Source organism: Rhyacophila brunnea, unplaced genomic scaffold (genome assembly GCF_057557595.1).
Source record: "Rhyacophila brunnea isolate RB1 unplaced genomic scaffold, BYU_Rbru_1.0 scaffold_16, whole genome shotgun sequence".
Taxonomy (NCBI): domain Eukaryota; kingdom Metazoa; phylum Arthropoda; class Insecta; order Trichoptera; family Rhyacophilidae; genus Rhyacophila; species Rhyacophila brunnea.
The window spans coordinates 10,935,567-10,961,053 of NW_028232816.1; the positions used below are offsets into that span (position 1 = coordinate 10,935,567).

At 32.9% G+C, this 25,487-nt stretch overlaps 1 protein-coding gene across 1 annotated transcript in view; it reads right to left on the minus strand.

Annotated features, from left to right (window-relative positions):
* The window catches only part of Eaat1 (Excitatory amino acid transporter 1), a 164,960-nt gene that overhangs the window by 69,475 nt on the left and 69,998 nt on the right, over nt 1-25,487 (minus strand). The window contains exon 2 of the mRNA XM_085943515.1: nt 22,411-22,908. Coding sequence (XP_085799641.1) covers nt 22,411-22,880 — 470 coding nt within the window. The 5' untranslated portion in view covers nt 22,881-22,908. The remainder of the gene's footprint in view (nt 1-22,410; nt 22,909-25,487) is intronic.

The following is a 25,487-nucleotide window of genomic DNA, read 5'->3' on the forward strand; positions in this document are numbered from 1 at the left end:
AGGAGCTAAGGGATACTGGATAGACCCAAACAATAATACACCGATAAAGGGAATGGTTTTATGAATGCATTTAAAAATTAATAAATCTATAAATTTTTAACACCACTGCACATGGATGTACTGGAATATGACTATATTCTAAAACATTAGATCGAGAGGCTTAAAAGAATACTATGTTATGTAATAAAAATACTTTATGCAGTCACAAAATGTTTAAAATAAATATAGAGGATAATAAGGCTTCAAAATTATATACATAGATTATCTACATCGTTTAAGTAATATTCAGGCTAATGCTGATAAATGCAAATATAATAAAATTAATTATATATAAAAAATAAAATTAAAACAAAAATGATAAATGAAAAATGCGGAAAATACCATTTGCCAACACCAATACCTAAATAATTCTAAAGATACTGATTATAAGCTGTATTTGACCATTCAAATGTGATAAATATCCGACGAACAATGATTGTTTTATAATAATTATGGACCTAAGAATACGGTAAATTTTTTTTTTAAATACGCCATTTCTATTGGTATTTCCCAGTGGTTAAGCTACAACATACGGTAGTAACTATACGTTGACAAACGATAACTGAAGTAGGGAGTAAGATAATGTTAACGCGCGTGTTTGAACATGTACATAACCATAAAAAAACGATTTTTTTTCGGTTATGTACATGTTTGGTTCGGTTAAAATAAATATAAAGGATAATAAGGCTTCAAAATTATATAAATATATTATCTACAACGCTTAAGGAATATCCAGAGTTATGCTCTGAAAATACCATAAAATTTCCATTTTGACCTACGTGGGGCATGTGGGCCGTTAAGTAAATATAGTTCAATATTGTCATAACGGAGGCTAACTCTATTTGTTTTGTTATCATAGTAACCGATTTCAATCTGAGTATCACATATTATTGGAGCGCTCCCTTAGTATATATACCTACTTATAATAACGGAAAACTTTTAAATTATTCTAATACCAGCCGATAGTAATGTAAATACATTATAAATGAAGGCGTGCCCCCCGTAGACCAGTGCGTAAGGCGTTGGCCTTTTACCCGGGGGCTCCGGGTTCGAACCCGGTGAGGTTACAATATATTATTATGTGTTCTCAATAGCCTGGGTGTTTGTGATTGTAAATTACAATTTCACGTTATATTACTGATTAGACTATTGTTTCACTACGCTACTCTCATTGGGACGCGTGGTCTGTTGTAGTGTTAAAAATAATATATGCGTGTTTTAACTTGATTTTATATTGCAATAGTATTTTTCAAAATATTTTAGCAATATCACTGAATTAGATTTCTTTGCAGCGTAAAATCGCCCGAAAGACAGTATAATGAGAGACCAAAATTCATCTCGAAATATCATAAAGTAAAAGGGGAGCATGATACGCGAGGAGGTATCCGATTTTAATGTAAACAAACCCGTAAAATAAAAAACAAATTTTAAATATAGAACACTCGAAACAATTGAAATGAATTTTCCTGTCAGGTTTCTTTTCGTTTTATTGGCATTGGAACTTGTGATCTTATTGATATTTTAAAGTGTTTCAAATGCTTAATACCTACCTTAATCCTAAACTAATAGTCATTATCAAATAATACAATGCAACGTGTGGAGGTCATTCATTTTATTATTGATTATTTTATAAATATCCATGTTATTTCCGGGGATAATTCTGAAAACTGCAAGACGCACTCTTCAATATTAGAAACTCGAGCAAATGGCGGAAAAAACGGAGTAGCAATCTCGTAAGTACGTATAATAATACAGATAAGATTGGGGACAAATATATTCCAATCCACTGAACCGAACGCCCTATGCCTTTAATACACTGCTGACAGTTTGCGAGAACATTACGTACAAGACAGAGCCGTACTTTAGGCTACTTAAAAATCTTCACAAAACAGCTGCCTATCAATTTTTTGACATTACAAAATCGAGATTACATTCCTCGTATATGAGCCAAATTCAGATTTTCCCCAGGGAACAGAAAAGTAATGAGAAGTGTGTTGCCTTCTGTAATAAGGTTTAATTCTGTATAGAAAAATGCAGATGTTATTTTTAAAAGTTTCGACTGTATCATACTGTGCATTTAAGTTTGTTACCTAAATGAAACGAAGATTCTCAATATTTCCAATATCTGAGAATATTCAGACGAGCTTTGTATTTCTTGAACTTTTATGGCTTGGCCGTCATAATGTCGTAAATCTTAACTGACTTCAAAGCCACGGTCTATAGCGAGTGGCTTTCACATTTGTATTTTATTAATATGGTCATTGATTTACCCCAACGAGCGCTCATCTGATCGCACCCCACCTCATCACTACACAACTATCACAATAGAAAGAATTTCAAGTTATACCTACACATTTATATTTTTATAAAAATCGATGTTTTTTAAAAATAAATATAAAGAATATTAAAACTATGAATTAGTCAAAAATCTCTTAGGTGATGCTTAGAAAACTTAATAAACTAAATTTTAATAATAAAGATGACCATAAAATATATGTAATACTCGTAATAAGATGGGGTCCGTTGACAAATGCACGTAAGTTTATCTTTGACTTAAAATAAAAAATATTTTTCTTTGTAATGTTTTCAAATACATAATTATTAATTTATACAGTTTAAATAATGTAAATTATCAAAAAAAATGTCAAAAATTGCAAGCTTCGTATTTTTCCGCTAGGTGCCTCTGGTAGGTAGAGGTATCGCCTTAACCTACTCGATTTCAACCGGAACGTTTGTCATTTGGTTTTGGCTCATATACAGATTATATTTTCGCCAATCTGAAACTGATGATTTATCTCAGTGCTAGAGCTTTCCGACTGCAGATCGAAAGATTAGTAAATCCAATTGGTTCAGAAGCTTTTTTTGATTGTTAGATTCGGCTATACATAACTCTTATTTGTTACACAAAATCCAGATTCACTCTACCGAACAATAATTAACTTTACCGCGTGTAAAACACTCTCACTTCAAAATTGGAATTGCTAAATTTTTTCTCGTAATACAGCCCTGCGACCTAATAGTCCTGACGCTCATTTAACTTTCACGCAAGAACGTCACACGGCTTTGTCTACAAACCCTTGAAGATTGAACCTTCTTATATGCTAATAAGATAGTGAAGGGAATCACGACAAGTAACTACGCAAAAGTACTGTCTTATCAAGTATCTCCTGCTAATAAACACGACAGTTTTTTACTATAACATAAGACAGCGGACTCCGTTACGTCGCCCTGCCATATAGTGTAAACATTTGTGTTTAATTTGGAGTTTTAAACCCTAAGAAATGAACAAGCCGTTAATATGTTTGAAGGAAAAATTTCTACAGGTTTTATACAACTATACAATTGACATGTTATTGTCTATACTCATTTCTAGAGCATAGACAATAACGCAACGTAAACGTACTCATACATAGTTGTCAATAAGAATGTACACGTTCCGAGCAGCTCGTCCGTTCCATTAAATAATCTAAATTTAAAAGTATTATTAAAAACCTTTAAGCGCGAATCAAATTGAGGTACATGTCGCCTACTGTGTTAAGTCAAAAAAAGGAACAGGCTTTTGGATGTGGAACCGCATCTCAGATTAAAATTAACAACCAAGGAACCAAATTATGATGATCTGTCGTCTCAACATAAACAATTTCATCCTTCTCATTGATTATAATGAATGTTATTAAAACGTTTTTATTAGGTCGTATTCTTGTTTGTCCGGTGGTTGTTTGTCCAGTACAAATCTTGTAATTGATTGTTAACTAACTTCCCGACTAGCTTGACATTTGAAACTTTAGAATATATCAGAACACGATGCCGATGCATTCTTTTAATACATTCTGCCATCTTTAAGAATAATTGAATTCATTTTCAGTTAATTCTGTTTTGTATGGAAGGTCATTTCAGAAAAATCTGTAAAAAGTAAAAGACTATTATTGGTTGCTAAGAGGGTGGTCCTAGCAACTAAATTATTAATAAAAACGTGCATTACTATGGAAATCTAAATGACATTTCAGTATTCTATATTTGTTTGTTTGTTTTTTTATTTACTTATATTATCAAGAGCAAGTTTAAGCAAATTGAGCATAATAATTCAACAGAAAATTTAAAAACGTTGTATATAAAAAGTTCTTTTTATCTTGTAATTATTTATAATATAACTTTTATTTATATTTTATTATGAATGAATTTTATTTTTCGTTTATTAATATTTTATATATTTTGATTGTTATTAAAGTATATGCATTTTTTTTTTGATGAGGGGTACTCAGTGTTACGCAAATTATAGAAGGGGTACACAGATGTCGAAAGTTTAGGATTGAAAGATTAAAAATACTTTCGAATAGTTGACATACTTTCATGTTTTCGAATATTTGAAATTACATTAAATTAAAATAAAAAATCAACAGACACGTTTTAAATATAGCATATTCCTATATCCACCGACCATTAACAATAAAAACGATCGTCTATTTGGAGTGTTGCCAGGAAATCGCATGAACAATTGACCGAATTCGATCTGTGCCATAGATTATCATTATAGTGACCGAAATCTTCCAGACACGTTAAACAAAAAATGCGATGGCTTATTATTAAACAAAAAAAAAACAACACAAAAAGTAAAAGAAAAGAAAAAGTCGAGGTTGTCTCAAAAACTTTGCGTCAGTTTGCGATTGTGATAAAAGCTACTGTCAAAGCGCACGCTGCCTCTTGTCGATGTCGAAGGATTGGACAGAATTTAGACAAAATGGAGAGCTTTGAAAATAATATAAAGGTCAGAAATATCGAATAATGTTGTGACGACACGGCACAAGTAAAGTGACAAAAGAAAGAGACGAAGTCTCATTCTATTGCAAAAGACAAAACATTGACAGCGATTCTCAAACGGGCAGACGTGGACACCCAGGAGACAGTGGCGTAGACTATATACTAGGCAATTATTTAAAGCCTACCTTCTAAATATTTTTAATTGCACATTGACATATTTAATATGATCACTTGATTATTTTATTTTCTATAAAAATAATTTAATTTGCCAAAGACAAATATCGTATATTATGTAAGAATGGAAAAAGGAATTTCAACACAAAAAGTAAATGATTCTCTAATAGCCAACAATAATTTAACCCATCGCGCCCTATCGGCGCCAAATTGGCGCCGGTGTTACAGGATGCAGGACATGATTAAAATAAAAAAAAATTAATCATATTTTGATTTTTTTAAAACTTGAAATTACTTAATAATATATGTAGCTATCATTTTATGATGTTAGTTATATTCGGTCCGATATATTTTTTAAGAAATATTTGATTTATAAAATCTATTTTTATTTAAATTTGTCAAAATAATGATCAGTTCGGTAGGTATGAGGTGTTTGAGACAGTAATAAACATAAAATGGCCCTCCATCTTCTAAATATCTTGAAGAGTATTATATTTAGCTCCAGTTTTAGTTTATCTTCCTTTTATTATTTACTTCTATCATAGACTTTTTATCTATGTCATTTTGTATAAAAAAAGGCTAAAAAAAACCAAAAAACTATATTTGACATGTTTTTTTCATTCCACTTATACACAAAGTTTACTTAAAATGTAAAAAAATAATAGAAAAATTCAAAACCTATAAATATTTCAAAGATTTATTTGAATTGAATGAATAATACAAGAGTTATATCAATTTTAGTAATCAGTGTGCCTTTTTAAATGATCCTGAAAAATTAAATCTGTCTGCAATGGGTTTTAATGAGAAGAATGAAACTGTTTAACATTTTTCAATATTGTTTAAATTTCAAGTGTTAATTTTGTAGTTGAGATTCTTAAAACTGCTTGTAGTTTTTATTGGTATTCACAATTAATTGAAAATGTTTGTTCACATAGTGTAGGTTGATCCAAAAATAAACAACATTTTTCGAGCAAAATCTTTTTTGAGTTGCTCGAATTTGTCCGAATTAAGAGGCCCAAATGCTCAGCGTAGGTCAACATGGAGCTTTTATGGTATTTTCAAAGCATGATCATCCTGGACATTCCTTAAACGTTGTAGATAATCTATTTATATAATTTTGAAGCCTTATTATCCTTTATATTTATTATAAACATTTGATGACTGCATAAAGTATTTTTATTACATAAAATAGTATTCTTGTAAACCTCTCGTTCTAATGTTTTAGAATATAGTCATATTTCAGTACATCCATGTGCAGTGGTGTTAAGATTTTTTACATTTATTAATTTTTAAACGCATTTATAAAACCATTAGTAAAATTTATGTTAACGTTATATAGTGACATATTTACGATAAAAAATTATATTTTATAATCTTTGCGATCCCAAATTTGACAAGAATTAGGCATTTTATTATTTAAAAAATGAGCACGATTAACACATTTGAAGATAATTCTAAAGACACTGATTATAAGCTATGTCTTTGACCATTCAAGTGTGATAAACATCCTGCCATTAATGATTGTTTTATAATAATTATTTATTATGGTAATAGATTATGGTTAAAATAAACGATCCAAATAATATAATCTATAAATCTTGTAATTTACAACGAAAGTAAAATGCACACATACTTTTCTCACATATATTTTATTCAATGCAGAGTGAAAAAAATCACTTGTGGGGCAATTAAGTTCCATCATAGTGTGATAAGTTCTCTAATTATTTATTTTTCAGATTTATAGTGCCGTATAATGGAAAAGTTTAAGAAGTGCTGTTCTATATTATGGAGTTCATATGCTCTCCTTCCATAAGGAAAAAAACATATTTTAAAAACAAAATAAAGTTTGATTTTATCAATTAATAAGAAAATCAATCGCTTATAAGTAGTTGGTTTACAAAAGACAATAGAATAAATACGAATAAAATAAAATAGGCCTAGTGAGTTACCTACTCCCAGAATCCAAGAAAGAATAAAACCTTTGTTCGGAAAATCTATTCAGAGAAAAATGCTCTGAAAAAATGCCTTTGATTAACTTTCCCCATTACAAAAATTCTTCCAGATGATTGGTGGACTTTTTTTCGTAAACCTTGACGACCCCTAAAGTTATTGGAAAAAGTCATTCATTGTGTCCTTATCTTTATCTAGCTAGACGTTGCTAAAGGTTTGTGCTTTTGACAATGAAAGGTTCATAGAAATAATATTATATTTTTTCATATACTCTACAATTCTGCCTGGATCCTGGCCACCTCCGAAGGGGATGACTTAACATAGTTTCTTTTAAGGCAAATGAATATCAGCCATTCCCTTAACTTACTAAGTTACTTAGTAATGAAAACACATTTTAATCAGTTTCTATCTACTACTTAGTAATTTTAATTCATTTTACTCTTGACATTAAGTTTTTTATTGCGGATTGAGAATTATCATGCCTGAGACTTTGTATACGAATAAAAGAACTCTTTCTCGTTGGAACTTAAACATATATGCACAATTAAATAATTATTTACGTGTGCCTATTCAAATTCTCAGCAAGTATTAAATAATAATAAAATAGTTGGTCCCAGGTTCGAATCCTGGGTCTGGCAAGTACCTACACGTCATATTGTTTTTCAATTTGTGTATGAGTCAGAGTAATGACCTAATAGGTTGAGCAAGTGGCTGACATCCATTTCTCGTAAAAACAAAATCTGTTAATACAACATAATAAATAAAAATGTATATATAAATAATTCACGAACGCCTATTTATTTTCGAATCCCATTCGATTGCGTGGCGCCCAGTTGTCCCGGTGCCAAATCGTCCTAGACCCACACATGCCTACGAGAAAACAACTTTTTTTTTAAATACGACGCAACTTGAAGCTGTATTCACTGGATTCACGCCAATGTGCTTTACCAACTAAGCTACGAGCGTCCCATCTAATTACGACGAAACATGCAATGTTTATCAAATTGGGTTAATTTTTGGCAACCGGTTTTTGTGTTTTAAATCAAAGTATTTTTTTTTTAATCTAGTAAGTAGGTATATTATATCGTCACTGTACAGGCCAATTACCGTAACCCTCACTTTTCACCAAACTGACATTTTGATGGTAATGGACTTATTGCATACTCGAACTGGCCAAGTATCATAAATCCCAAAAAAATATTTCATATCAAAACTATTTTTAATCCTTTTGTAAATTGACAGCCGAATGCTGTAACCCTCTCTAAACGTAAACCACATGGTACGTACAGAGTAAGCCACTCAATTTGTACCTAATAAAATAATATATATATATATTAATAAATAAATCTAATATATAAAAATCAATATTTGTTTGTTTGTTTGTTCGTATTTTATGCGCTGCCATACCGTTCATCCGATTGCGATAAAACTTTGTCCACTTATTGCTTGTACTTTCGCGAAGGTTATAGGCTATATCTTATATATAAAAATGAATGTCTGTATGTCTGTATGTCTGTCCCGTATGCATTCCTATACCATTCATCCGATTGCGATGAAACTTTGGTGAATTATTGTGTGCACACCCGCAAAGGTTTCTGAATTAGAAAAACCATCTTCTTCTTCTATTCGTATGCGTTCCTATACCATTCATCCGATTGCGATGAAACTTTTGTCAGTTGTTGTGCGCACACCCGCGAAGGTTTCTAAATTAGTATTATATAAAATACAAAGTTTGTTGTTTGTTTATCCCATGAAATTTTGAATTTTTTTACTATATATTAATAACGTTTGCATATTTTGGATTCGATTTTAATTCAGTGTTTTTTTGTTTGACCTCCTATTAGAATTAGTTTCATATTGCCATATTGTATTACACAGATATTTTAATATTAAAAATATAATTACTTATTATTTTTTTTAAATATCCAAGATAAACGTATCCACAAAGCGACCCTGTGCGAAACCGGGTACTTCAGCTTGTATTATATAAAATAATAAGTAAATCCAATGCCCACAGTTTTTTTCACTTCCTGAACAATTTAATATTTGAGGGTTACGCTTCTTTGCATGTACAGTGACGATATTTTAAGTGTTATTATTATTTTGTTATGTGTTATTTAAGTGTGTTTTATGTGTGTTCAAATAAAAAATGTTATATTCTAAAATCTTATTAATTATTCATTTAATAAAAGAAATAGTTAAATAAATATTCTTTTAAATATGGATAATTAAATAACAAGACCTCTAAATGCTGAAAACCGTAGAATTTACTCAACATGGTTACCGTTGCACTTACATCGTTACATAGTGCCTTAAATTAATGATGAATTCGGAAATTTCTCAATAATAATAATTGTAGTCATTGTTTGCGACAAGCCATCGAAAAGTCGACTTTCGGGAGTGGGAGGGTCGGCGGGCGCACACCGGAAGCAAGATGGCGGACTTCCGCAAGCGGCGCCAACTTCGTAAAAGGCGTCAAAAGGATTAACACGACAACATCGAGCCGATCAAACAATACCAAACCCAAAATCCCCGGATTTGCCGAAGGAACTAATCAAAAAGTACACTTGAGATTCCCACAAAATGGCCTTTCGATTTGAAATCGGAACTCTGTACACCCATCCACATGCCTGAATCTATTCTGAAAACTTAGTGAGTTCGCCAACATGGCATAATTGTTTAATGCTTCATCAACTGTTTAATAATAGCCAAAATTGCTTTGCAGAAAATGGGAAATATATGGGGATACATAGGCTTACCATACTACTCGGTTTGGCCCGTATTATCCCGGTTTCACATATTGGTCCCGGCCGGTTTGGCGTTTTGTCCCGGCTGTTGATCCGCGTATGAATGATTGTCAATAATAAATTGTCACGAAATTGTCATCGTTGTGAAAATATATGAATATTTTCATATCCCAAATCGAGTATGTTGACAAGTGGGTCAAATTATTCAAACATTTACAAGAGCAACACATCGATGTACCCAATCTAGTAAAAGTTATCCAATACAAAATGTTGTGTCTACCAAGAAAGTCCGCAGCTTTGGAGCGTCTTTTCTCGATCATGACACACACACATTTGGTCAGATGACCGAGGCCGCATGCAGGAGCTTTACTGCAAATTGAACTTATTTAGTATTTAGTAGTAGGTATTACGTGCAACTTTTTTATGAGGAAATTTAAAGAATTGATAAAGTGCTGAAAAAGTTCATTCCAGCGAGAAGAATGACCGGTACAATAAATAAATAAAATAATTCAAATTTCTACTGCAACAGACCTGAATTCATCTTTTGTAGGCACATACTTTTAATAATAAATTTTTTGGCGGTTAAATTTGTTTCTTTGCCATATATCCCGTTCCTGTCCCGGTTTAGAGTTTCATAATTATGGTAAGCCTAGGAATAAACAACTCAGTCCGTCTCAGCATATAAATAACTGACCACTATTACAAATTCCTTGATATCCATTTCACGTAGTGTCCAATTATAGTAAACTCAGTAAATTTCAATTTCAGTTTAATTATTTTTCAACATATTGTGGACATTACAAATTATAAGTTTAAGACATTCACAACATGACATTTAGAAACAAAGAAATATAAAACAGTATTACATAAAAAAAGAGATAGATCAATATAGAGATAGATCAATATAGAGATAGATAGTATGTTATTAAACAGTAGTAATGTGTAAATACAAAAAATATAAATTAGATAGGCACAAGGAAATATGCAGCATGAGTTAAGAAGACCCTATTTTAAGAATTTATAAAAAAACGTCCACCTATATCCACACGTAGGTGGAATATATCAACACTCGAAGCAATTTCGTTGAACATAGTTATCGCCCTCCCAATTGGCATTACCAATGGCAGGTTGGTTCTGCACATTGGGAGAATAAACAACTTCTAAATAAATAAACATAATTATAAGAATAAACAAATTTCTAAGATAGTTATCAGGGACACACAGGTCAACACTGCCCAGAATATCGGAGTTCTCATTTATCATAAATAGCTGACTGTAATGATAATTTCCGCAAAATCCGTTTTTCCACATAATCAGCCGTATCCGATGACGCAAATTGCATATAAAATAGCTGACTCAATTATAATAGTTATTTCCTAAATATTATTTTGATTGTAAGTACGTCGATAAATAGCGCATCACAATCGATTGAAAATTTTAATAAAAAAAATTTCAATTTCAACTAAACTGTTAAGTTAAGTTATTTCATCACGGTTGATCATGACCCGTGACTGGTGGTCGCCTGGTCTTTTGATAATAATTGGGGATTTAAGCTTGGTGGGAATAAAGGATGAATGCGACAATAATTGGCCCAACCACTAGATAAACGTTTAAAGTGCTGTTCCAAAGTTTATCACACACTTTTAGTGTTGTGTAACCCCTGTTCTGGGCGATATCAATTTACTAAGCAAACATAATATTAGGTTATATCATAAACACATAATGAATAGTTCATAAATTTTCGGCAGCTACCCAACAACGTGTTTGAATATAATATTCCTACCGCCCGAGGAGCTTTAATGTCTTTGATTTGTTTATTTGCTTATATTTTTTTTCTCTTCGATACTATCCGTGCCAAGTCTAATGAGTCGATGATATCCTGAAACCGATAAAGGTGCGCCTACGGGTGGTTGACCTTCTAACTTCTCATTATGAAACTAGTATGACTTCGTGTGTTAAAAAATATGAATTCGGATAACAACGAAATCAGTTCACCCGAAGGCTTTCAACAGAATAACACAAAATAAACAATTAGAAATAATAAAAATGAAATACTGGATATTATTTCTATGGGCCTGTAAATCATTACTGTAATGTGGTTTGTCAATAATATTGAGAATTGAAATATTTAATACGGGTGTGGAGTTACAGGCAACCGATCTGGAGTGTGGAATAATATGGCATAAACTTAAACACGTGTAAAGAATACGCTTGACCTTCGATCTAACAACTGCTCTCTGTTTATGCGGTGACGTTCATTCAATGTTGGTGTATTTTAAAGTTGAAACATACACTATTGCACGTCTATAATGTGTGGTTCATGTTCATAGGACACTCACGCATTTAAAACCGTGCGTCAAAATGTACTTGTCTTGGGGAATAGCCTATCGGAATTCTATTTATTAATCTGTTCTGTGGTTGATAACAGTAAAATACTGTTTTCATAAATAAAGACCTATGTCTTTTGTCGAGTGATACTTTTGTGTTAGACCCTTTTTGGTACGAAGGATGTCAATATGTCAAATATAATCAATATTTTCCAAATTAACGACAATCTAATTAATACCCTTTTCTAGACATAATATTATTTTATAGCATACGCGCAGTCCACTTTTGACGACGAGTTATGAATCCTCTCTTAAGCTGTAAGAAGCCAACTGAAATTGTCCATTTTATGCATATTTCAGACGGTTTTCGACTAATACACATTTGCGTGTGAACATGTTATAAAAAAGTATTTAAATCTATATGAAAACTATTGATGTTCATTTGTTTGCGAATAGTATAATACTTCTTTTTGATTCTGCTAGTTTAAAAACATCTTTCGCTTAAGCGTCAATTACATTGAGCTTCTTTACGAGCTGTTTGTTGGCGAATTTATAATCTGCCTGTAAAGTCGCCCAGTGTAATCATGGAACAAGCTTACATGTTCGATAATTACACTGGGCTACTTTACAGGCAGATTATAAATTCGCCAACAAACAGCTCGTAAAGAAGCTCAATGTAATTGAAGCTTTACCTACAGATATTGATGGTCTGGAATAAGTATTACATTCTTTTTCACATGTTTACAAAATAGCATATTGGAATTCTAGTTATTAATCTGTTCTGTGTTGGCAACCCTGATGGGCGGTCACACTGTAATATTTTATTTAGACGTCCAAATGCAATTGAATCCTTACAAAGGTAGCTATAACCCATTCTTTAACGAATCAAATCTAAAAATAATGAAATAAAACCTAACAAGATAAGAAATTATTTGCCGGAATAGGCGCCCGCGGATATCAGATCGAAAGACGCGATACATAATCCGATTGACATTTTGATTTGGATTTGACATAAATGTATCTACAGGAAACTCAGTGATTTTTATTGATATTGACAACGTATCATTTTCTCCTTCGTTTTGTAATTTCGACGTCAATAGAATGGCAACATTGCCGGCAGATTCATTCGTAGGCCTCGACCGTATCCGATAATTTGTACGTAAACAGTTCACCGCAGGACACTTGTTCGTGCGCCGCAGTACGTGAAACATGAGTTCGTGTAACATTTAATCAAATGACGAGTTCTTTGTTGAACATTTCACCATGGAATACATTTGTTCGTATGCTACAGCATGTGGAGATGTCTTTACTAGGTTAGGTTAGGGTTAATCTAATTGAAACAGTACTATTTGCAAACTATCGCCGCATTTTGTAAGAAAGTACAAATGTATTCTACGGTGAAGTGTTCAACGAAGAACTCGTCATTTGATAAAATATTATACGAACTCATGTTTCACGTACTGCGGCGCACGAATAAGTGTCCCACGATAAACTGCATACGTACAACTTACATGTAACCAGGCTTCGACATACACTCCACGCCATAGTGATTCCCAATCTTTTTGTGTTTAGTGAAACCATTGAGACATTTTTTTAAATCTAGTAGTACACATAACCACACATTTTAACATAAATATATTTAAAAAAAAAAAAACAACAACAAATACCTACTATATTGTGTCAACGAGTTGTCAATGAGTTCGCAAAAAACCTCAAATGGAAATGGGCTGGGCACATAGCTCAAAGAATGGACAATCGTTGGATAAATTTAGTCATCCAGTGGTATCTAAGGGGTACAAAACATCCGCAAGGTAGACCTAGAGGCCGCTGGATCTATGAAATGGAAAAGTTCTGCGGAATTACGTGGTAGCGCAACGCACAAGACCGATAGAAGTGGAATCAGCTTGAAGAGGCCTTCATCCAGCAGTGGATAGATTCAGGCCGATGATGGTGATGAATTTGTCAACGACGTTCAACTTTCGTTTCATGTTTGAAGACGAGAGCTTCTTTCTTATAGGACAAACATAATGAATTAAAGAACATTTATCTTTTAGAATTTTAGATGAATAATTGTTAAATTATTATTTTATATTCGCGGAAATTCTGAGTAATATACAAAAAAGTGTTTTATATCTCACTAAGATAGTTGCCGACCTATCTACATTAAGCATCTGATAGTTAGAAATTTGTTGCGCATGAAAATAAATAAACTAAATATTTAGCGTTTTTTCAACACATTTAAATCTGTCAGAGGCATTAAAAAACGCTAGTAAAAACGCCACAAACCAGATGTATTTTATGCAGGCTGCAAGCTAGATGCCTATCGAAAAATGCTAGATTTGGCAATAGGCTGGGATTTGAACACTTTGAAAACTCCTGGCTCACTGATAGCAAGAAATTATACTCCAATAATTAATAGAAGTACCTATGAGATTTGATGCACACTGTTAAATTAAAAGCCTACAAAACTGCTGCAAAATCTTGTCTGTTATAACGTATGTCGATTCAATACAAAAAACGTTCTATCTATAGGTATTCATAATCTCTCTTAATATACAGTAAGCACATCTCTTGGCAGTATGACACGATTTCGATAGCGAAAGATACAATACACTTACATAGTACTTAACAGTCTGCTGTACTAAACGTGACTATAAAATACACAGTATATTTTCCAAGTGATTACTTGGCCAAATATGTACCGACGGACGATTGACGACAAATGATTGAAGTGTCTGAGAAACATGATATCACTCATATTATTGTAGAACATATTTTATTAGCTAGATACTGGTGGCGCTTTTAGCAGTGGACTGTAATTTTGAAGGTGATGCTTTTGATGGATTACGGATCTAGGGGGAGGGGGTTACACGGGATGCCAGACACTGACTTTATACTGAGAGGTCTGGCGCGTACGGTACACTTTTGGTTTTGGGATGATATATAATGAGGTAGATGAATGAGTTCGGATGAGATGAGAAGTTAAGGCTGGATGATATAGTCGCGACGTTCACTCAAACCGTAACAGATTTAGTGCAACGAAGGTCGGACAGATATGTTTTGAGTTAACTTTTGAATCACTCTATATAACGCGGTACGCACCCGTTCGTTCTCTTGAGTTGACTCACGCGCGACGGCTGTCTTGAAGTAGCTGCGTGGTATTCGCAATCGCGGTAGTCTTATGATCCGTAATTGCTCGGTCACCCTGGCTTAGCGACGACACTAATAAATAAGGGATTTGGAATTAGGTGGGAAGAAAGGAATGAATGTGAATATTGGCCCAACCAGTTACATATATGGAAAATCTGCACAGACACCCAACAGCCACTATATACTTTATAGAATGGTTCAGGGAACTCGGATAGATTACCCAAATGAGGTAAACTTTAAATTTGTGGGCTAATTTATTATTAGTCAAAAAAACACAAATGAAAGCCAAATAGATTCTACTGCAATTTATTAACAAAGTTTATATTAAGTGTACTATTTTTTTATTCAACGAATAAAAAAAATAGTTCATTAAAAATTATTAGCAAGTTCAAGTAAGTTACAACAAAAAATCTTGGAGTGAACCGTGACGTCGGTTAGTAATTAAAGTAATACCTACTTTGATTTAAAATACAAAAGCCGATCGCCAATGTAGCTCAATTTAGAAAGCGCTTCAGTGAGTATTAATATCCATTAGTTAAAATTTGTCGCAATTAAGTATGACTCTTTTAGCATTGTGGTCAATGTGCGCAGGCGCGATACCCGAGAGATGCAGGTTCGATCCTGCGGGGTGGGGTGTCTTAATTTTTTCAAAAACTATCGGTTAAAATATATTATTTTCTCAGAAGTGTTTTCAAATTATTTAAATTTGATAATAGTGTAAAGAAATTACTTGAACCCAGAACACAATTATCATCCAATGTCGTACGATCAAAAAAACGCCATTTATTCAACGGTCGTTAGATTCTAATGGATTTAAGTTTTGTACTATTCTATTTTGAGTCGTCTTTTGCGACCCGGGTTTCGTCTTATCTTCAGGTAATTTTAGTGGTCGTTTTTTGCCATCACTTTCATATTATGTTTGAGCTCCATATAATATCGTGGGCGTTCTGGCAATCTGTCCTATCTGCAAAATAGCTAACTGTTCAGAACGATAAAACTAATTTAAAAATATATTTTAAATAAAACTATTAATTTTTTTTATCCATATTATTAATGAAATTTATTAAAAAAAAAAACGAAGAGCACACACTAACAACGCAGCTATCATAGGGATGTTGCTAGATAGGTCATGTTGGCGCCAATTTTATTTAATGTTGTAATAGGCCAAATTGTTTTTTCCCTATAACTTTATGAATATTTTTTTTAACACATGGGACAAATTGCAAAAGATCCGCACGATTTTTTGACATTAAATGGATACAAAACATGAATTTCAGTAATTATGTCAGATAGGCCATATTGTCAGAATGCCCACGATATAAATATATTAATAAACAAAAAGGTTTTCTATAATTTCTTTGATGAAAATCAAACCGAACCGTGTTTGACTATTTTTTAGACGGATGCTTTAAATTAATAATTTCGCATATTTTTATGCACGCTACGTCTCATTGTAAATCTGCAGGACATCGATCGACTGTTAAGTGTCTATAATATGGAATCTCATAAATATTTTTATTACGTACTAAGAGGAATGTAAGTATTCTTGATTGATTTCGAGACGCGCATACAAATAACTAATTATATATTTATGTAATCACTCATATGTCAGACATTCCGTAATAATTATCATTATCTTCACAAGATTCATCACATCATCACAGATATAACTAGTTATATCATATAGCTATACCTATTATACCAGTGGCGAAGGGTGGAGATAGGCTGTTAAGATCAGCCATAAATAGTGCACACTAAACTTTGTCAGTCATACGTGCCTATTCGTTTTCATTAAACTAAGGCTACAATTTACAGATGGTATCGGTTAGTTTTTAAAAATAAATAAACCCCTGCCTAATTCAAGCCATAATAGATAGGTACCTAATAGTCAAAAAATACTCGTCTATCTATAAGATATTATCTATTAATTAAATTTAAAAAAAGTTAAATCACACATAACTTTAAATATTTTATAGATAGAATAATATGTTTTATATATTATAGTTTCGTTTAGGCAGTGCTTAAGGCTATACCTCAGTTAAGGCATGGTCTAAAAAGATCGTGGCTAGGCGATGCGCGGATTGTGCAAATGACGTGTGCCGAACGAAATATAATTTGTCATATAAATCCAGCATGCGTCCATTTAATATTCTGTTTATTGTTCTCTTAGTAACAATAATAATAAATATTCATTTACATGTTTTTTTTTTCAAGTAAATGGGTAACGTTTTTTAGTCATCTTTACACGATTTAAGAATTAATACCCCCGTGTTCAGAGCTCGGCGTTCGCTCTCCGATTGCCAGCGACTCCAAAATTTCGTCGCACCTATAGTTGAAAATTATTTGCCATTTCACTGAAGTTCCGTTTAATGAATTTAAAAAAAATGAACAATTGTGTAATATTTTTGTATTCTTAATCCAACGAAAACAAAATAAGTATGAATGAGAAAGTGTGCACAATTTTGGTGTATCGCCCAAAGAATACGAAAACTATAATGGTTTGCTTTAGGTAAGGTTTAATTGATTTTTTAAAACTAACCAACACCATATGTAAATTGTAGCCTTAGCTCAATAAAATCAAATACGTTTGACTAAAAAAGTTTAATGTGCACTATTTACCTCCACCCTTCCGTACTGATATAATATAGATACACAATACAAATATACATGTATGCCCATGATGGCCGAGCGGCTTATAATGTCGTCGGTCCCAGGATCGAATCCTGGCTCTAGAAAATTCACATATTGTTTTTTAATTTGTGTTTTAAGTCAAAGTATGGACCCCCAAATGTTATTTAATTCACCCCCAAATCTTGTGATACGTTAATATCACTATTATTCTTCACCGCGGAACATTTAATTACTATTTAATTACCACATTTAAATGGCATGCTAATGATATCTAATGGTCAACTAATGAGGACACAAACGCTGTGCCGTCAGCGCTGAAAGGATTAATCTACTTTTTGGGCTCCGGAGCCTCCTCCAACTGGGGACCCTGGGCTTATGGCCTCGGGTAAACCCGGCCCTGCATATATACACTATGTGCCAATTGGTAGGTCAATAACTATGTTTTACGTACTTACGTTAGGTGAATTTAGGTGGACGTTGTTTTATAAATTTTATTAGATAGGGTCTATCAACCTAGTTCACTCTGTGTGCTTCCATGTACTTCTATTTTTCTTATTTTATTATTGTATTATTCATTCACATTACCCAGTATTTTAATTTGAAAAATTGTTAACACTCATTTTATGTCATGTCGTGAACGCTTTGAATTGATAATTTGTCATGTTCATTATTATGTAAAATAAATACTCAAATAAATTTCAATTTCAATAATTTAATATAAATTACACAGAAATATTTATAGTAGGTAACTACAACATAATGAACAACTAAATTATTATTTCTTGGATATTTATCACAATCATAATGTGGTAGAATAATTATTGTCATTATTTACATAAATACGTAATGCATTAGATCAGTGGTTCCCAAAGTTGACTGGGCCCCGACCCATCTAACAAAAATTTCCAATCTTGGGACCCACCTCTTAGCTGGCTTAGAGAAAAGAGGGTATAAATATTGGTAATGCTCAGATTCCCTAGTGGCGAGTCGTGGAACTACTTAATGCTGCCTTATTTGTTCTAATTTAAATTAAAAAAATATTTTTTATAAGTGTTACGAATAAAAGACTGTTGAAATAAGAAACACAACTTAAATAAAAAAAAATATTACTTAAATACCTACACCTGCATGGTTTTTTTACAAAGTAATTTCAATGGGAAGGATGTATTTGTTTCTTATTTTTCTTCATTACAGTTTTAGCAGCAGTGAGTTTGATATATCCAATTTATTTCGGTATTTAGTTTTAATGTTAACCATAGCTGAAAATCCGACCTCACATAGATATGAGGTAGTAAAGAGGAAGAAGATTTTCATAGCTTCATCGAACAGGCAAGGATAATTATCAGCAACTGAGAGCCCGAATTTCGTTAACTGTTTACGATTGAAACTATTTTTCAGTGACGTTTCTTCTGATAAATCAATGAGTTCTTCACTTGCTTTTGTTGACATACTAGTTGGTAAGTCGTCTTGAAATGGGTTACAAATCCAACGCAACGAATCAAGCCATCTGTAGTGCATTGGCAATTCAAATTATTATTATTTTATCACAATATTTTCCGTAACTTAAGTTTATTTCAATTTTTAAGAATTATAAATAGCTGAATGAAATATCAAATTTATCACTTTCTATTTTTTAAATTCATGTATACAATGGCGAAGGCCCACTCAATATTCGCTCGCGACCCACTGGTGGGTCGCGACCCATAGTTTGGGAAACTATGCATTAGATTATACTAAACTTAGTTATTATTTATTAGGTGTCCATTGTACGAAGTTGTCGCTGAAAACCACATGTTGAGCGAGACGCAACCGGTGGTTTTAAAAAAACTTCAATGGCATTGACACGATTACAAAATAAACAACAATAATCAATTATTATCATTCATTTCAATGCCATCTATATGTATATATTACATAATATATTAAGTAGGTATTACTTAAATAACACGTCTGAAGATTACATATTATGTTATATAAAATATATTTCCTTGTTATCTGCTGTGATGTATTACAACCACTTATTCTGCAATGTCTAAATAAAACCAATATTATATTTATGACATTTTTTATACAAAAAACATGCTTTGGCTCTGACCTCTGACCTATTTTCATAATGGATTCTGATATTATCATATACTGGGGCCTCATTGATGCTAAACTCTAAATACGTTTAAATTCCGAACACAGGCGGCTAATCCAAGGAGGTTACATGCAAATTGTACGTAAAACATTTCACCGTGGTACAGTTCGCCGTGAGCTTTCCAATTTTATTAGATTCAATATGAACATTAATTCAATTTGCATAGCTGATTTTGACAAAATACAAGAATGAAAACCTAACCTAAGCCAACCTAAACTAACCTAACCTAACAAATAATCCAGTATATCGGCTATTTTGCGCGATAACATAAATGTCCAAAAAATATGAAGTTTTCGCTTTTTAACATTCGATATCTTTTTAACAGTAAATTTGCTTGAAAATAATATTATGCACGATTTAACCAGCAGATCGCGCTGGTGTATGTGAATTAAAGTTAAAGTCTAAAATAATCAACAAAATGGCATTTACACGTGATATTGGTGTGTGTTTTCAAAATATATTAGCATATAAATTATATTACTACTACTAGTTGTTATATAAATTTTAATTCATAGACAATAAAATAACAAATCGACGGTTTGCAAGCAAATAAACATAATTTTGAAATGAATGAATAATATTGTGAAATTTTTACACATATTCCTCAGTATTTACACGTGCTCATAATAAAACATTATATTGGCAATGTTAACAAATTACTAAGAAATATTCGTGCGCAAGTAGAGGCCAAACTGTAAAACTATTCCGACCTATTCCGGACTATGGCGGCCAATCCAAGGAGGTTACATGCAATTTGTACGTAAAACATTTCACCGCGGTACAGTTCGTCGTGAGCTTTCTTGACGGAAAGAGATGACCGTATACTATGCGGTCTCCAATTTTATTAGATTCAATACATTTCAATTCAATATATTTCAATACATAACATTAATTCAATTTTCATAGCTGATTTTGGCAAAATTCAAGAATGAAAGCCTAACCTAACCCAAACTAAACTAACCTAACCTGACAAATAATCCAGTATATCGGCTATTTTCAAAATTTGTTTGCTGCTTGCTTCCTGCAAAGTGTAAACCGACAAGGACCGTGTTTTATTTAGAGATGAATTTTATGTTAGTACTATACGACCCAAAGAGGTTGGACGGTTTTTAACATATAGCCATATATTTCCGATACAACATTTCACGAATTAAAATAATATTAATCATCTGAATTAAAATACAAAAGCCGACTGCCTAAAAATTGTCTACGCAATTTAGAAAGCGCTTTAGAGAATATTGTAAAAACTACTGGTTAATTTCGTCGCAATTAGATATGACGCACACAGCTTACTTGGTAGAGCACATAGGCGCGAATCCCTAGGGCGTCGTATTTAAAAAAAATAGTGGTTGTATATATTCTGAGGTGTTTTCAAATTATGGATATTAATAATTATGTAAAAGGGTATTGATGTATTTATTTTATGTAGATATATTTTGTATCAGTTGTGAATGACCCATTGAAGCGGACGAAACCGGTTCTTATCGTTATTAAAGTATGTGGATAAAGTACTATAGAAAGCTAAAGCTAAGCGGGCTAATAACATGCGCAATAATTAAATAATCCGCCGTTATACCTTTTCCCATATGGCAACATTTACATAATTTGCACAAGAAAAGGCCTCCATTAAAATATTACTTTTGAACATCGTTAGATAATAACATGGTATTAAAGGCAATTAGGTACAGCATTTAAATAATCCACTAATGGCACATAATCGCTGATAAACCTAGTGGCTTAACTATAAATAATTGTATCCTAGTAAAAAGTTGAGTAAGGCTAGCACATAAATTTTTTGTTTTTTTACACCAGAATCATTGAAATATTATATATTTCCATTGATAAATGAATACGTTTGCTGTCAATAATGGCACTCAAATAGAGCGGGCCAACAATTACGTAAATCTCTGACAACAAAATAATGACGCCTTTAGCATAGTGGTTTATGTAGGTACATGGGCGCGAAACCCGAGAGATGCGGGTCCGATTCCTGCTGGGTCTTACTTTTTTCAAAAAGATTTTTTCTATTGATTATAATATATTTTCTCAGAAGTGTTTTCAAAATTATATAGCTATGTTCAATAATTATTAGGATGTTATATTCTTAAATCTTGTGAATTATTCGCTAAAAAAATTTGTTAATTTAAAATTATTAACAAGTTAAAGTAAGTTACAACAAAAAATCTTGGAGTGATCCGTGACGTCGGTTGGTAGTTAAAGTACGAGTAATACCTACTTTGATTAAAAATACAAAAGCCGATCGCCAAATAGTATCTCAATTTGGAAAGCACTTCAGTGATCGATTGCCACTCGTTAAAAGTACCCCTTTTTCAGCCCAGATCTTGGTCTATAAGTCAAATCATAATAGGCACCTACATAACTATTTTTTATCATACTGACATTAATATAATATAGTATTATGAATTGTATGCCTTTATTTTATTATATTACATACTAAATTAAGTATTAATATCTAAAGGGAAAAATCACTCACCGTATAAGATCGAGCAGCGTGTCCGCCGTGAGTACGTCCCTGGCGGCCAACGGCGCCGTGGGCGAGTCAGCCGTCGCACCTACTCCAGGCCTGACCACTGTCACCAGCACAATCCCGAGCACCACCGCGCAAATTGTCGTCGTCATATAATACAGGATTGCCCTGAACCCGATCCTGCCTGACATACTAAGATCCAGTGATCCGATGGCGGACACGATGGACGAGACCAGCAGGGGCACGATCAGACATTTGAGCATGCGCAGAAAGAGGTCTCCGGGGAACTGCAGGTACATGACCTCGCGCTCCGTCCAGCGGCCCTGGGACGCCCGCAGCGAGCATCCCAGGACCGTGCCTGCGACGACGCCGAATATCGTCAGGAGGGTGAGGAGGTTTCGACAGACGAAGCCGGCGAGACCGGTTCGCTGACGCGGCTGCAAAGCCATCGCTGATGACTCTGCTCCAGCCATCATGAGAGCGGCGGAGTGAGCGCTCTGGTAACTGAAACAAAAATTAAATAACGTAAATATATGAATATTACCCCGTTTACACGTGAATGGATTTACTGCTGACAAGAAAATGTACGTATAAACATGTATTATCCTGCAGCTGCAAGATTGCATGCATGAATTAAAAAAGTTCAGAAGCTTCTGGATTTTCATGCGACAGTTGGGAATTTTTCTACCGCACCTGAGCAGTAGAACGATAGTGGCGAACCTGCCGGCAAAAAACGAACTACGAATGAATTTTGAGGTTAACCGATTTTCACTACCTTTCAAATAGTACCATAGAATGACAACATCGCGTCTTGAAGAATGAGATTGAAGAGACAGTCAGGACTTTTACGTGTCAACAGTTATTGTCACGATAGTTTAGATAGATAACGATAGATAGTACACGATTTAAATAAACACGTCATCAAATCAAATTTATTTATTTTACATATAATGAACATAACAAATTATAAATTCAAAGCGTTCACGACATGACATAAAATAAGTGTTAATAAATTTAAAAATAAAAATACAGAGAATAAGTAATCAAATAAGAAATAAAATAATTAACAAAATAAAAGTAGATGGAAGCACACAGGGTGAACTTTGATAGACCCTATCTTAAAAACTTATAAAACAACGTCCACCTAAATTCACCCTCACGTAAGTGGAATATATCAATATCCGAAGCGATTTCATTAAACATGGTTACTGCCCTCCCAATTGGCATTACTAATGGCAGGTTAGTTCTGCACCGTGGGAGAACAAACAACGGATGCCCTCGATTCCTAATGTAATTATCAGAGACACACAAGCCAACATCACCAAGAATGGCAGAGTTTACATTTACGCCGCGTATAAGTCTGAAAAAATATGTAGCTAAATAAAGATCCCTTCTAAATTTTAAGCTACAGTATGTAAGCATCCCTAAGAGAAAATCAGTCGGATAGAGCCACGGATAATATCCATACAGCCGAAAGTAAAGGAGTCTTAAAAAATTCTTTTGGACTCTCTCCACCATAAGGCCGTACTTCAACTGATGCGGGGCCCAAAGATAGACCCACTCTCAAGTCTGCTTCTAACTAAGAAGTTATAGAGAATTTTTAGTACCGTAACATCCGAAAAGACCCGGGAAGTATGCAAGACAACGCCCAACATCTTTAGCGCCTTTTTTACAAATGGTATCTATATGACCACTAATATATAATAATATATCACCAGTGTCGACGAAATATTATTACTTATATATTTTTTCCAAGAGCATCCCTATAATAAAAGTCACCTCACTCAACTTTTATATACCAAAATTCAACTCTGAGTTTATTAATGGAAATTATGCGAAAATGCCATTGACCGTTTACACAATATTATAGAAGTATCTAGTATATTATACTATAATATAACGAACATTAAATCTTTTGACTGTTTTGCAGGTTATGTTTTGAAACGCAAACATAATAAGGTTAATATATAAATTAAATTAAACCAACCGTGATAATCTCCGCGAACTAGATTTAGACGATCTCGGAATCGCTGGATCTGCCATTGTTTTAAAATAATATAATAACTTATTTTACGATGTATAAACATAATTTAAAAACATGCCAAACGTCAAACTTCAAATTTTGGATCCATACTGAGTAAACAAAAGGAATTGTGGAACAAATTTCAAAAATAATATAACCTATAAATATTTACTTACGCACTTTCGTATTGCGATAAAAATAATTAATGCTGGATAAGATAAAGTACAAATATTCAATTCTTAACGATTATTTAACGTTTACCTTGGTAATTTGGTAACATAAGTTCTGCTGTCAATACAATAATGTGAATGTTATTGTGCTTAAAATATTATGTATCTAAAAATTCGCGGTTATTTTTTATACATTTAATATTACGAGCATTTTATACTACCCGACTGAAACAGTGCCGCAAGATACCGAAAGGCAAACTTACTATCCACCTGCGCATCTATTATAATATATACAAGACTACTATCGGCCGCTATTGGAGGCTATAGAGGGTAATTTTTTATATTTTTCTATTGAGCTATTATAATGTTTACAATAAGTTAGTTGTAATTGTTGCAATGAGTGCAGTTTTAACAGCACCTCTCTTGGCAGTGCCAACTTTTAAAGCGAGATAGAGAGTTTTGACTGGTTAGACGTTGACCATTTTTTGTAGGGCCATATTATGATCGAACATGATAAAGTGGGAAAGTTTAAGGTAAAAACCTTCGAAATAAAATAAATACGTACGGCGAGTGTTTTCAAATTATGTATGTTCAATAAAAGAATGTTACATTCTTAAATCAAATAAATTATTCGTTGAATAAAAAAATAGATTATTAAAAATCTTTAAATTTATTTATAAACACCATCTAATTAATTGTAATAAGTGCATTTTTACAAAACCTACTATCAAACAGTGGCGGTTTTAAATACGCGGAGGTCTGCGGCACTGACAGGTTTGGAGGCACCCTGGTAAAAATTTAGTTAGAGCGAAAATCCGCCATTACAATATGTATCTATTACCATGGAAAACCGCCACTAATCTCAAAAGTCTTAACCTGAGCCGAGTTAA